Source organism: Lithobates pipiens, unplaced genomic scaffold, assembly GCF_037356315.1.
Source record: "Lithobates pipiens isolate NorthernLeopardFrog02 unplaced genomic scaffold, aLitPip1_a1.2 Scaffold_19, whole genome shotgun sequence".
Lineage (NCBI taxonomy): Eukaryota > Metazoa > Chordata > Amphibia > Anura > Ranidae > Lithobates > Lithobates pipiens.
In genome coordinates this window covers 82938434-82953627 of record NW_027507764.1, presented here as the reverse complement: position 1 = coordinate 82953627, position 15194 = coordinate 82938434, and the positions used below count along the sequence as shown (strand labels likewise).

Sequence of the window (15194 nt, the reverse complement as noted above, 5' to 3'; positions counted from 1 at the left end):
TCTGCATTAGGCCCCTTTCACACAATAACCCCGCTCGGATATAGGCAGGTGGATGTCAGCAGAGATGTGTCTGCTGACATCCTATCTGATAAGATCCAATCAAAACAGATGTATGGCGATACGTTTGCCATCTGTGCAGTGGATTGGATCAGATGAAAACACAGGCGGATCCATTTTCATCCGATCAGCCATAGAGGACAGTGAGGCTCTGACAGGTCTGTCCCTGCACAGTGAACGGAGATGGATCTGTCATCCGCTGGCTCAGTGGGGATCAGCGGTGCAATCCCCCGCTGAGCTGGTGGAGTCTACAGAGTGGATCTAACCCATGTGAAAGGGGCCTTAGGCCGCGTACACACGCGGGGACTGTTTGCTCAACTTTGTCCGCTGAACAGTGTTTCGGCGGACAGTCCGCTCGTGTGTGGGCTTTCAGCGGACAGTTTCAGCGAACAGTCTGCTGAACAAAGTTTTTCGGAAATTCCGAAAAACTGTCCGCTGAAACTCTGTTTCAGCGAACAGTCCCCTCGTGTGTAGGCTTGTTCGTCAAACTAAGTTCCGTGCATGCTCAGAAAGGATTTACACGCCGAAGTTTGCATTGCAGTGTATAGGACGTCGTATTTTTCGTCCCGTCGTACGTGCCGTTCACGTCATCGCGCACGGTTTCAGCGGACTGTTCGTTCGTCGTGTGTGGGCAAGTCCGTCCATGCTAATTTTGAGCGGACTGTCCGCTGAAACTGTTTGGCGGACAAAGTTGGGCGAACAGTCCCCGCGTGTGTACGCGGCCTTAGGCATACGGTGCATTTCTGGGAAGAAGAAAACTTTTAGCCAGTGTGCCAATAAAAGTCGCACGACATAGAAAGAACTCCCACAAGTAACTGACATCCAGTAAAAATAACCTCAGGTAAAGGATGAATTGGTCAGTGCATGTGGCAAGTGTATTGCCTCATTTGTCTCCTCCGTATGGTCCAGATGTTTGCCATGTTTGTCGAATATTTTGGATTTGACAATGAATTCTACATTGTGTACATATTCTTACTAAGATCCCTTTACTCTGATTTACTGTTATGTTTGTCTGTTATTCAGGACGTTATAGGAACTGGAAGGACAATGAAGGCTCTTCTCAGTCACTTAGAGGGATACAGTCCAAAAATGGTGAAGGTAGCAAGGTGGGTAGTGATGAAATTTGAAATTTGTTTTGGTCTCATATTGTAAAATTGTCTGCACATTCCGTTAGGTGTATATTTTGCATCTTGTACGTGTAAAAATAAGAACAAAAATAGACAAAAAAAACCCAAGTACAACATCTAAAAGTACAACTAAAACCAGGTTTAAACATTTATAATAAGAGATGCATTGTGCGCAAATATAAATCATGCTATCAGATTCAAATAGCTGCTGGCAAAAACAGTAATATAAAATGTGTACAAAAGGTAATTCTACATTGCCACGCTAAGAAAATAAAAGTGACTAACATAAATTAACCACTTCCATACTGGGCCTATTCTGGCACTCCTCTCCTACATGTAAAAATCATAATTCTTGTGGTAGAAAATTACTCGGAACCCCTAAACATTATATATATATATATATATATATATATATATATATATATTTTTTTTAGCATGGCGGTCATTGCAACTTTTTATCTCGCACGGTAATTTTTCAAACGTGTTTTTTTTTTGGAAAAAAAAAAACTGTTTCATGATTTAAAAAATAACAAAACAGTAAAGTTAGGCCAATTTTTTTATATAATGTGAAAGATGATGTTACGCCGAGTAAATTGATACCCAACATGTCACGCTTTAAAATTGCGCACACTCATGGAATGACGGCAAACTTCAGTACTTTGAGCATCCTATGCATTAAGGTGAAAAAACATCTGATGGTTATAGGCCCCCGAGCCCCCCCTGGTTTACTTACCTGAGCCCTCGAAAGTCCCACGTCGAGAACGTGCTGGCTTCTTGGCTCTTCTCAGGTCTTCATTGGATAGATTGATAGCAGCACAGCCACTGGCTCGCGCTGCTGTCAATCAAATCCAAATGACGCTGCAGCCGGGGGGTGGGACTGACACATACACTGTGTGTCTATGGGCGCAGAGTGTATGAGACGAGAGAGGAGAGAGCTTCCCGAGGGGGTTATTTATTGCTGGGAGGAGCCAAGAGAGCCACCGTGGAACCCCAGAATAGCAGGATCAGGGCCCCTCTGTGCAAAACTAACTGCACAGTGGAGGCAAGTATAACATGTTTGTTATTTAAAAAAAAAAAAACCTATACAACCACTTTAAACTTCTGAATGTTCCAGTGAGCACTGTTGGGGCCATAATTTGGAAGTGGGAAGAACTTATTTTCCCTTATAAACTGGCCTCAACCAGGTGCTCCTCGCAAGATTTCTAACCGAGAAGTGAAAAGAATTATCAAAAGAGTTGTCCAAAAGCCAAAGACCACTTGTGGAGAGCATCAGAAAGACCTGGAATTAGCAGGTACAATTGTTTCAAAGAAAAACCAAGAAAAGCCAACCATAACTATACACAAGCTATACACAAGCTTATCTGACTTTTTGTGTAAAAGAGTTCACTTGCTCTGTTAAGAGTTTTATATGTTCAAGGCGTTGGTACACTTTTTTTAGGATTTAAAAGCACCTGGTTAATAGGATTCCAAAAAGTGATGCAATGTCTGCAGCAGTTGGCCATGGAAAATGGATTTTGATTAATCGATTAAATTGGTGCAGGGGATTTAGTGCATTGTGTCGTGGCACAACTCTGCATTATTGATGTAAATTATAGTAAAGTATTAGCTTCAGTTATGGCATCTTTTCTGCTGTAATATTTATTAGGGTTAAGGCTTAGGAGATGTCTATAGCGCAGTAGTTCTCAACTCTGGTCCTCAGAACCCACTAACAGGCCAGATTTTTATTATTACCTTGGGGAGATTCAGACTAGAATACTGCAATCACTGAGATGCAAATTATGTATTTCGGTTATCTTGAACCTGCCCTGTTAGTGGGTCCTGAGGACAGGAGTTGAGAGCCACTGCTATAGGGGATGAGTTTAGGCGTTGGGATAGGTAAAGTGATTGTAAAGAATCTTTATTTTATTTTTTGTATAAAAATAACAAACATGTTATACTTACCTGATCTTTAAAGTGGTTTGCACAGAGCAGCCCAGATCCTCCTCTTCTCAGGTCCCTCTTTGGTGCTTCTGGCCCCTCCCTCCTGTCGAGTGCCCCCACAGCAAGCAGCTTGCTATGGGGACACCCGAGCAGAGCCACAGCTCACTGTGTCCATTAAGACACAGAGCTATGGCCCGGCCCCATCCCCTTTCTCTCCTCATTGGCTGGCTAACTGACTTAGATTGACAGTGGCAGGAGCCAAAGACGCTGTGCTGCTATCTCAATCTGGTGGTTGGATTAGGTAAAGGCCTACTCCAGTCACAAATATTTTTTTATTTTTTTAATCTTTATTACATAAACACTCTCTCAGATTGTACGTCCGTAGCTTTCTACGCTTTGCTGAGAGCACCTGATATGTACAGTGGGGAGTTGCACTTCCTTTTCCCCTCTGCATCGGAATGGTGTGTATGATCAACACCAGTTGTGCCTCAACCTCCTCCTTCACTCTGCTGTGCCATTCACAAAGCACAGCACAAACGCCATTGAACTGTGCTTTGTAAATGGCACAGCCGGGTGGGAATGGGGAGATATAACATCAGAACTGGTGTCGCTCACACACACCTCTCCAATACAGTAGGGAGCTGGAAGTGCGACTTAGAGGAGCTTAGAGACCTACTGATGTACTAACAGATTGGAGTGCTTATGTAAAAAATAAAGATTTAAAAAATAAATAGACATGCTTGCCTGAAATTTGCTTTAAGAGGTTGGCTTAGGTCAGGGATTATGTTTAGGGGTTGGGTTAAGTAAAGGTTGGGTTGGTTAAATAATGAAAGTGTCTGAGTTGGTTAATAAAGCATCTCTCTACAATGTGTACTTGTAATTAAGAGCACAAAGTGTCATTTCTGTCTGTTGCTTCGTTCCTCTGCTATCAGCATGAATTACTTCTGACAAGTTTTCTTGACACCAATTGAAAAATGGTGACAGGTTCAGGATCTCCAACTGATTGACAGCCTCGGCTCTGTTCCTGTGTGCTGTGTAAAAGGGGGTGTGTCCCTTCCCTCCAATCAGCTCTCAGAGCTCTCCTTGCATAGCTCTGTAGAGTGTAACTTCAGTTCTCTGTTCCCTTTTTTTTTTCTGATGGTTCAGGCAAGCTTTATCATTTCTGCACTTTGTACGGATGTAGAGAAGAGAAGACTGCAGATAAATAGTTATAACTTATGTAGGAGGAGTTGTTTCATTTCTGTGTATCATCTGAGGCCAGTCACTGCACTGGGTATATGTAAGGGCTTACAACCACTTTAACTGCTTCAACACAGGGCATTTTCACCCCCTTCCTGCCTAGACCAATTTTTATTTTATAGCAATCTGAATGAAAATTGCACGCACTGCAACACTGTACCCAAATAAATTTTTATGGGTTTTTTTTCCCCACAAATATAGATTTCTTTTGGTGGTATTTGATCACCTCTGTGCTTTGAAAAAAACACAATATTTTTTACTTTTTGCTATAATAAATATCCCAATTTAAAAAAAAAAAAAATTTCCTCAGTTTAGGCCAATATGTATTCTTCTACATATTTTTGGTAAAAAGCGTACATTGATTTGGTTTGCGCAAAAGTTATAGTGTCTACAAAATATGGGATAGATTTATGGCACTTTTATTTTTTTACTAGTAATGGCGGCGTTCTGTGATTTTATTTATTTATTTATTTTTTTATTTATTCTTTTTTTCCGTGACTGGGACATTACATAGTTGCATAGTAGGTGAGGTTGAAAAAAGACACAAGTCCATCAAGTCCAGTCTATGTGTGTGATTATGTCAGTATTACATTGTATATCCCTGTATGTTGTGGTCGTTCAGGTGCTTATCTAATAGCTTCTTGAAACTATCAATGCCCCTCGCTGAGACCACCACCTGTGGAAGGGAATTCCACATCCTTGCCGCTCTTATGCCCTGTACTCACGGTCGGAACTTCCAACCACAAAATCTGAATTTTGTCCGAAACTTGTGTTGCATACACACGGTCGGACAAAGTTGACGGAAAATCCGATTGTTCGGAACGTGGGGAGTGGTGACGTTCGTTTGCATACGATGGGACTATGTAGAGGCTAATAGCCAATAGCTTTGGTCTCGTAATTTGATCTGAGCATGCATGGCACTTTGTCCGTTGGAATTTTCTACAAACGATCGGAAAAACTCAGATCGGATATTTTTGTTGTAAAATTTTAGATCCTGCTCTCAAATTATTTTTCCGACCGAAAAAGTCCGATGGAGCCCACACACGATTGGATTTTCCGACAATATAATCCGATCAGACCTCTTACGTTGGAAATTTCCAACCGTGTGTACAGGGCATTACAGTAAAGAACCCTCTACATAGTTTACGGTTAAATCTCTTTTCTTCTAATTTTAATGAGTGGCCACGAGTCTTGTTAAACTCCCTTTTGCAAAAAAGTTTTATGCCTATTGTGGGGTCACCAGTACGGTATTTATATATTGAAATCATATACCCTCTGAAGTGTCTCTTCTCCAGAGAGAATAAGTTCAGTGCTCCCAACCTTTCCTCATAACTAATATCCTCCAGACCCTTTAATAGCTTTGTTGCCCTTCTTTGAACTCGCTCCATTTCCAGTACATCTTTCCTGAGGACTGGTCCCCAGAACTGGACAGTATACTCCAGGTGCGGCCAGACCAGAGTCTTGTAGAGTGGGAGAATTATAGTTTTATCTCTGGAGTTGATCCCTTTTTAATGCATGCCAATATTCTGTTTGCTTTGTTAGCAGCAGCTTGGCATTGTATGTCATTGCTGATTCTATCATCTACTAGGACCCCCCAGGTCCTTTTCCAACCTAGATTCCCCCAGACATTGCGACGAACATATCGGACACTTTTGACGCATTTTTGGGACCATTCTCATTTATACAGCAATCAGTGCTATAAAAAGCACTGATTACTGTGTAAATGTGACTGGCAGGGAAGGGGTTAACACTGACGGGTGATTGAGGGGTTAATTATGTTTCCTAGGGAGTGATTCCAAGTGAGGGCGGGGAGACCGATTGGTGTTCTTCTACTGAGAACACACTCTCACCTGACAGGACATCAATCTGTGTGTTTATACACACAGATCCATGGTCCTACTGTGTTCGCGGGTGCCCGCAGACATCACGGCCGCCCGCCGTGTTGCTCGGGACCCAGTGAGCATGCATGCAAAATTTGCTACCAACGACCTTTTCCTTGTAGCAAGGATGGCTGATGGCATAAATGCTTGAATTCTATGGAATTTGCCATCTTTTATATACCAACTAACATTGTTCAATAATGAATGGGCAATATTTATGAGTAGAAAATACCTGTAATATACAGTAAAATGGAAAGTCAGCTCTACAAATAAGTATTATACATACCAAAGTGGTAGTTAGCTATGTAAATTTTTGCATTGTCTCTTTTTCCATTATATTCCTTTCTTTTCTTCTTACAGCTTGCTGGTGAAGAGATCCAACGATAACAAATACAGACCAGACTGTGAGTCATGAAATGTGCTGTTTCTTTATGCTGACTGTTGCTACATTCCCCACAGATATTCATAATTAAACATGGTTATCAGGGTGCATTATAACTATTACCTGATCACAGGGGTAGAAAAATTATTTGCAGGTTAAAAATACGATCCCCCAGAATGTGAAACCCAACCACTATTTGCTCCCTTTTAATAAATGTGGAAAAAAACTGTTAATCCTCCAGAAATCCAGTGCTTTCTGCATTTTAATTTCAAATAGTGTTACCCAGGGCTTTTTTTTTTCAGACAATAGGTACAAGAGCTCCCCCTTTCCAAGTCACCCACCTTTGAGCACCGTCCCTTGGTTCCACTACCTACCCACCTCCCAGTACTACCCTTAAGGGAATACAGAACCAGATATAATTTGTGGTGCTAAGTAGGGTTGGGCTTTATGTTTGGGTCGAACATTGGCTGTTCCCCGAATAGCGAACAATTTGGGGTTGTCGGCGGCAAATTCGAAAGCCACGGAACACCCTTAAAAGTCTATGGGAGAACTCAAAAGTGCTAATTTTAAAGGCTTATATGCAAGTTATTTTTATTGTAAGTTTTAAAAACTGACGTTTTTTCAGAAGCAGTGATTTTTATTAATGCTTAAAGTGAAACAATAAAAGTGTAATATTCCTTTTAAATTTCATAGCTGGGGGTGTCTATAGTATGCCTGTAAAGGGGGCATGGTTCCCATGTTTAGAACAGTCTAACAGCAAAATTAAATTCCTAAAGGAAAAACAGTCATTTAAAACTGCTCGTCGCTATAATGAATTGTCAGTCCAACAATACACATAAAAGTTTATTTGATAAAATAATGAACCACCAGCAACATAAGACCCACCCCAAGAAACAATAGATTCCCCACCTGCAACAACAGACTTTCCCAACAACAATATAAGCATCTGAAAAAAATAGATCACCTCCAACAGTAGGTGCACCTCTGACAATAGATCCCCCAACAGATCCCGCAACACACCCAAGCACCACTTGACATTACATACAGTATCTCACAAAAGTGAGTACACCCCTCACATGTTTGTAAATATTTTATTATATCTTTTAATGTGACAACACTGAAGAAATTACACTTTGCTACAATGTAAAGTAGTGAGTGTGCAGCTTGTATAGCAGTGTAAATTTGCTGTCCCCTCAAAATATCTCAACACACAACCATTAATGTCTAAACCACTGGCAACAAAAGTGAGCACACCCCTAAGTGAAAGTGTCCAAATTTGGCCCAAAGTGTCAATATTTTGTGTGGCCACCATTATTTTCCAGCACTGCCTTAACCCTTTTGGGCATGGAGTTCACCAGAGCTTCACAGGTTTCCACTGGAGTCCTCTTCCACTCCTCCATGATGAAATCACAGAGCTGGTGTCTGTTATAAGACCTGGCGCTCCTCTACCTTCCATTTGAGGATGTCCCACAGATGCTCAATAGGATTTATGTGTGGAGACATGCTTGGCCAGTCCATCCCCTACTCTCAGCTTCTTTAACAAGGCAGTGGTCATCTTGGAGGTGTGTTTGGGGTCGTTATAATGTTGGAATACTGCCCTGCGGCACAGTTTCTGAAGAGAGGGGATCATGTTCTGCTTCAGTATGTCACAGTACATGTTGGCATTCATGGTTCCCTCAATGAACTGTAGCTCCCCAGTGGCGGCAGCACTCGTGCAGCCCCAGAACATGACATTCCCAACACAATGCTTGACTGTAGGCAAACTACACTTGTCTTGTCTTTATACTCCTCACCTGGTTGCAGCCACACACACTTGACACAATCTGAACCAAATAAGTTTATCTTGGTCTTATCATACCACAAGATATGGTTCCAGTAATCCATGTCCTTAGTCTGCTTATCTTCAGAAAACTGTTTGCGGGCTTACATCAACTTTAGAAGAGGTTTCCTACTGGGATGACAGCCATGCAGACCAATGTGATGCAGTGTGTGGCATATGGTCTGAGCACTGATAGGCTCAGCCCCCCCCCACCCCTTCAACCTCTGCAGCAATGCTGGCAGCACTCATACGTCTATTTCCCAAAGACAACCTCTGGATATGACTCTGAGCACGTGCACTCAACCTCTTTGGTTGACCATGGTGAGGCCTGTTCTGAGTGGAACCTGTCCTGTTAAACCACTGCATGGTATTGGCCACTGTGCTGCAGCTAAGTTTTTCAGGGTCTTGCCAATATTCTTATAGCCTAGGCCATCTTTATGTAGATCAACCATTCTTTTTTTCAGATCCTCAGAGAGTTCTTTGCCATGAGGTGCCATGTTGAACTGCCAGTGACCAGTATGAGAGAGTGAGAGTGATAACACCAAATTTAACACCCCTGCTACACATTCACACTAACGAGTCACATGACATCGGGGAGGGAAAATAGCTAATGGGGCCCAATTTGGACATTTTCACTTAGGAGTGTACACGCTTTTGTTGCCAGCGGTTTAGACATTATTGGCTGTGTGTTTGAGTTATTTTGAGGGGAGAGCAAATTTACACTGTTCTACAAGCTGTACACTCACTACTTTACAATGTAGCAAAGTGTAATTTCTTCAGTGTTGTCACATGAAAAGATATCCTAAAAGATTTACAAAAATGTGAGGGGTGTACTCACTTTTGTAAGATACTGTACATTCAGTGGGAGAGGTGCCTGAACTGCGTTCCCGCTGAAAAAAATCCCTGGTGTTACCAGAAGTGTGTTCGGACGACAGAACACCTCCCTATTATGTTCTCATGTGAAGAAGAACCTAACACATCTCTAAGGTGACAACGCTGCTCCTCCATAGAAATGGTAAGGGGTTGTGATCACCCTAAGACAAGAAGTGTGTTATAGGCAGGATCACCAGGTGAAAATGAAAGAAAAACCTAAAACATATTTAGCCATCACATCTAAAAACTGGTGGGCTGAATTCTATTAGGTTTTTTCTTGTTCTTGGGGTTAGATTCACATTAAAGGAGTTGTAAACCTTGAGGGTTTTTCACTTTAATGCATTCTATGCATTGAGGTGAAAAACCTCCTGAGATGCAGCTGCTCCCCAGAGCCCCCCTTTTATTTACCTGAACCCAGTCTTTCCAGCGACAGGTCCAGATGGTGTCTCAGCACAACAGGTCCAACAGGTGTCTCAGGTCCTGATTGGATAGATTGATAGCAGCGCAGCCATTGGCTCCCACTGCTGTCAATCAAATCCAATGACGCGGGGGCAGGGCCGAGTCATGCTGTCTGTGTCAATGGATGCAGAAACAGGACACTGGAGCGTGCTCGGCACAAGTGCCCCGAGGGAGACCAGCTCTCCAATGGGGTACTTGAGAAAAGGAGGCGCCAGAAGCCCAGCTGAGGGACCCCAGAAGAGGAGTTTTTTTTTTTTTTTTTTTTTAAACAAACCTTTACATATCCATTAAGGCCCTATGAAAGAGGCTGTCTAGCTGCAGTGCTCTCTCTGTTTTGATGTGTCCAGGACGAGCAGGTGCAGCATCCAGTAGTGCTGCTTGCAGCCTGTGAAAGCCTGTGTCAGGGTACAATTGGATCGGGCTGACAGCTGTACTTATTGCTACTCACATTTACGGCCATATAAGTTCAGTTATGAATGCCTGGAATACAGAAGACCTGTCTTCTGGGCATTTGTCCCTGAACGCATAGGGCCCTCAAGACACACCCCTGGCATGCTTGTGGTTACACAGACCACACAGAACAAATATACAAAAATTATAGGCTAAAGGCTCATTTAGACAGCAATCCCCATGTTTAGTTTGTGGTCCCACATGCGCATTTTCTAATGTATTTGCGGTGCATTTTTTTGCCATTTTGTTTCACTTATGTGTGATTGCAGTAGATCCCAGTCCAAAAAAAAAAAATGCTGTACTATTGTACTAATTATTTCAATCACATGTGAAATCACTGCAATGGTATAAACCAGGCTTGTTGCAATACATTTATTTTTCTTGCATATGCCTTCATACTGTGTTGTAAAACTGCATATGGTGTAAATGAGCCCTAAACCCACAAGTGCTTTTGTTTTACCACCAGTTTTCTTTTTTCCCAAGGTTTTCAAAATAACAAATGCAATGATAAACAATGTAGAGAGGTTTTTTAATATGCAAGTTTTTTGTGTTTTTTTTTTTGTTTTTTGTGTGCGTTGACCTGTGTGGTAGCCTATTCATTTTGACCAGGCTGTCAACACACATAAACACAAAAAAGGTAACCTGCACTATTTTGTCAACACATTCCATCACAGTGCATGGAGTTTTCACATCAGTGTGATGTGATGTGCTATAGCATTTTTTTTTCTTACTGTATGTGCATTTGAAGTGCCATTTGTTACTGCAAAATATAGATGTAAATCTAGCATATTGCCTATTTACACTCTTCTGTCTTTTTCCAGCCTACCATGACCCATTTCGGCCTACCATAGATCAGCTCTGCCCTCCTGACCCTTAGCCTGGGTTCACACATATATGATACAGGAACCAGCGCGATTCCAGCGCCGGTTCCCACATCACATCTCTCCCACAGGCAGTTCACACTGCCCTCTGTGAACTGATGCGGCTGTCCATACAATGTTAATGACCCCTCCAGGTCGGTTCACAGATTGCAGTGTGAACTGTGAACTCACACAAGAATAAGATTGCATGGGTGAGAACACCCATACGATACGATTCCAGTGCGGGGGAAAAAAAAATTCATGCACTATTTTCCTGTGAATCCAATGCGAGTTCAGCCAAAACAAGACAAATCGCATGCAATCTGCAACGCAGTGTGGGTGCGAATCACATGCGATGTCTGTGTTCGCACAAGTGTGAACCCGGGCTTAAAGTGGTTGTAAAGGATTGTTTATACCTGCCTGCTCTGTGCAATGGAATTGCCCTTTGGGCCACTCTGAAATTGCACAGAGCGACCTGACCCTCCTGTCTGTCCAGTGCCCCCATGGGAAGCTGCTTCCCATGGGGGCACTTGTGCCTACTCAATCCCAAGCCCTGCTGCTGCATCCATTGACAGACAGCAGGACTCAGCCCCACCCCCTTGCTCCTTTATCACTGGCTTTGATTGACAGCACTGGGAGCCAATGGCTCCTGGTGCCCCTGCAAATCCAGCGAGACCCTGAGGGGAGAGGAGCTGCAGACGTGTACACTGGCCACTACAGGTATGCAGCCAGCTGCATGGGTTGAATACCTGTTTCCCCCATCACATGTAGAATTCCCCCTGCCAGCTTGTATGTCCCGTAATGGTGTGTGAGCAGGTGAGAAAAACCACTATGTGTGTCAGGGGAATCGGGTATTCAATCAATCCTGCAATTGATGCAATACACAGGTAATAAACAACCATTCAGTACAATAAGTGGGTGGCAAATGGGCAATCATTGCAATATGCAAGTAACAAACTGCCAATTGTCACAATGCATGGTCAGCAAATGAACAATGGTGATAGTATTCGTGTGTTAGACAAAGGGGATGGTCTTCAAAATATACAGGTTGCATTGGAGCAATCGTGATAATACACAGGCAACAAACAAACAATCGTGAAAATACACAGGCAACAAACAAACCACACTCATGACAATACACAGGCAACAAACAAACCACACTCATGACAATACACAGGCAGCAAACAAACCACACTCATGACAATACACAGGCAGCAAACAAACCACACTCATGACAATACACAGGCAGCAAACAAACCACACTCATGACAATACACAGGCAGCAAACAAACCACACTCATGACAATACACAGGCAGCAAACAAACCACACTCATGATAATACGCAGGCAAGAAACAGGCAATAAATTAAAAGCACAGGCAACCAAAGTGCGATCATAAAAATACACAGGCAACAAATGAGACATCGGGGGTTATTTACGAAAGGCAAATCCACTTTGCCCTGCAAGTGCACTTTCAAGTGCAGTCGCTCTAGATCTAAGGGGTAGGTCTGAAATGAGTGGAAGCTCTGCTGATTTTATCATCCAATCATGTGCAAACTAAAATGCTGCTTTTTATTTTCCTGGCATGTCCCCATTGGATCTACAGCGACTTTACTTCCAAGTGCACTTTCAGTGCAAAGTGGATTTTCCTTTAGTAAATAACCCCCATTGTTACAATATGCAACCAATAATATGGCAACTGCTACTTTGTACAGACATCAAATTGGCAATCATTACAATATCCACCTCGGCTCCAGAAGGTTTTACCTCCTTCATGGCCAGGCAATTTTTTGTTATTTAGCACTATTAATTGTGCGGTCTTGCAACATTGTATACAAACATTTTTTTACACAAATCGTGCTTTCTTTTGGTGGTATTTGATATCCACAGGATTTTTTCTTTTTTATCATATAAATGAAAAAAGACCAAAAATGTACTTTCTTTTATAAAACATATCCGATTAAAAAAATATTTCTTTAAAAATTTAGGCCAAAATATATTCTGCTACATGTCTTTGGTAACAAAAAAAATAAAAACACACACCCTTTCTTAGCTAGCTGGTAATTGATATATTATTATATTAATAAATATAATATGTTGCAGAAAATTGCACCACTAGATTATTCAGAAATGTTGGAGGCTATAATTACCATTTTTCTTCAAGAAGTGGTTCTGCAAGGTAAGTGACGGCTTACCTTGCAGAACCAGCTGCAGCGCCTGCTCCATCAATATGATCTGCCCTCAAGGCAAAGCTGTGTCTTGCTGATAGTGACATTATTTGGAAGCGGAAGAGATTAGAGTATAGTCAGCGTTTTACACGTGGCTCAGAAGTCTTTTCACAGCATGCAAGTAATAACCATTCACTGAAACCTCATTTACCGACGTGTGCTCACCTTTTCATATTCTATTTATTGCTGTTATTCTGGAGCTTTGAAGTGTTAATAGGCGATACTCTCCGATTTAACACAAAGCTCAAAATCTGAGTCAACATATATATTCACTTATAGGAAAACGATACTGAGAGGAATACGAAAACAACTGTTACTGTCGGCTCCTGAAAATGCTAATTGTCTGGCTTGTCTTGAAGGCTAGCTGGCCCAGGCATTTGGTATTTTCAGGGGGGAAGCCAGCAATGCCAGTCTCCATTAACCACTTGACCTCTGGAAGATTTACCTCCCTTCATGACCATGCCATTTTTTTTTTTTTGCGATACAGCACTGCGTTACTTTAACTGCCAATTGCTCCGTTATGCAATGCTGTACCCAAATAAAATTTTGAAATATTTTTCCCACAAATAGAGCATAATGGAGGCCATCACGGATTTATAGCAGGACAGCGATATTGCGGTGGACAATAGGACACTGATACTCTTGACTAGGGATGAGCCGAACACCACCCGGTTCGGTTCGCACCAGAACCTGCGAACGGACCGAAAATTCACGCAAACTTTAGAACCCAATTAAAGTCTATGGGACTCGAACGTTCGAAATCAAAAGTGCTAATTTTAAAGGTCAATAGGCATCCTGCCTCGTTGGAGATGTGCCGCCTCCTCCTTCTTCTCTCTCCTATCAGGCACCCACGTGGAGTCAGTGACCTCATCATCCCCTCCCTCTTCATCGTTGGAGCAAACCTGGCAGTATGCTGCAGCTTGTGGAACATGACTGCCAGATTGCTGTCCTTCTTGGGCATCCCCTCTCTCTGGGCTTACGCTACTGCCTTCCTCTAGCTGGGTATCATTATCATAACCTTCAAAAGCTGGGCATCCTCCTGGAGCATGTACCCAACACTGTGCTCAAACAGTTCGGGGGACTCCTCAGGAGGACATGGCTCAACACATCCAGCTGCCAAAAATAAGGCAAGCGTGTCCCATGGCCACGTGCTGATGAGGATGCACGGCGTCCACAAACCAGCACTGTTGCCTCTAGACACAGAGCCTGCTTGCCCTCTTTTATTGGCTCGTGACTGTCTGCCTCTCCTTGTTGGTCATCCAGACATACTAATGGCCCACAGGGAGATGAGAACACCAGCAATTGGGGTAGCTTTAGGTGCACACTGTGCAGATGACACAGTACACCGACTGTAATTACTGCAGCTGCCTGCCTGTTGTATAGGATCTGAAGAACATGACCAATTGGGGTAGCTTCAGGTGTACACTGTGCAGGGGGCACAATACACCGACTGTAACTGCTACAGCTGCCTGTGGTATAGGACTAGAACAACACGAGCAATTGGGATAGCTTCAGGTGTACACGCTGACAAGCTAATAAGTCAACCGTTGTTAAGGACGTGGCGGCTGACTTCCCAGCCTGCACCTTAGCAACCAGCTATTGGGGGGGGGGACCTCATGTGGTGATAATTCCATGTGTGGTTTTTTGATTTTGTTGTTTGCACATTTTTCATTTTGATGTAAATACTGCATAATTGTTTTGTTTTTTATGAGAATTGGACTTTTTTTTTTACTGCATGCAATCATTTATGCAAATGAGTCACGTGACCATATTATCGTATGCAGTAAGCATTAGTGAAGTGACCCCCTTGGTATGGGTTTAACACATATTAATTTGCATTCACTTGGATTAGCAGCTGTACGTGGCATGTGTGGCTCTTGCCGGGCAGGGCTTGGATCAT

General features: G+C 42.6%; 1 protein-coding gene across 1 annotated transcript in view; it reads left to right on the top strand.

Moving 5' to 3' along the window:
• Positions 1-15194, top strand: part of PRTFDC1 (phosphoribosyl transferase domain containing 1) — a 76506-nt gene that overhangs the window by 41672 nt on the left and 19640 nt on the right. Inside the window, exons 7-8 of the mRNA XM_077490988.1 lie at positions 1081-1163; positions 6584-6627. Coding sequence (XP_077347114.1) covers positions 1081-1163; positions 6584-6627 — 127 coding nt within the window. The remainder of the gene's footprint in view (positions 1-1080; positions 1164-6583; positions 6628-15194) is intronic.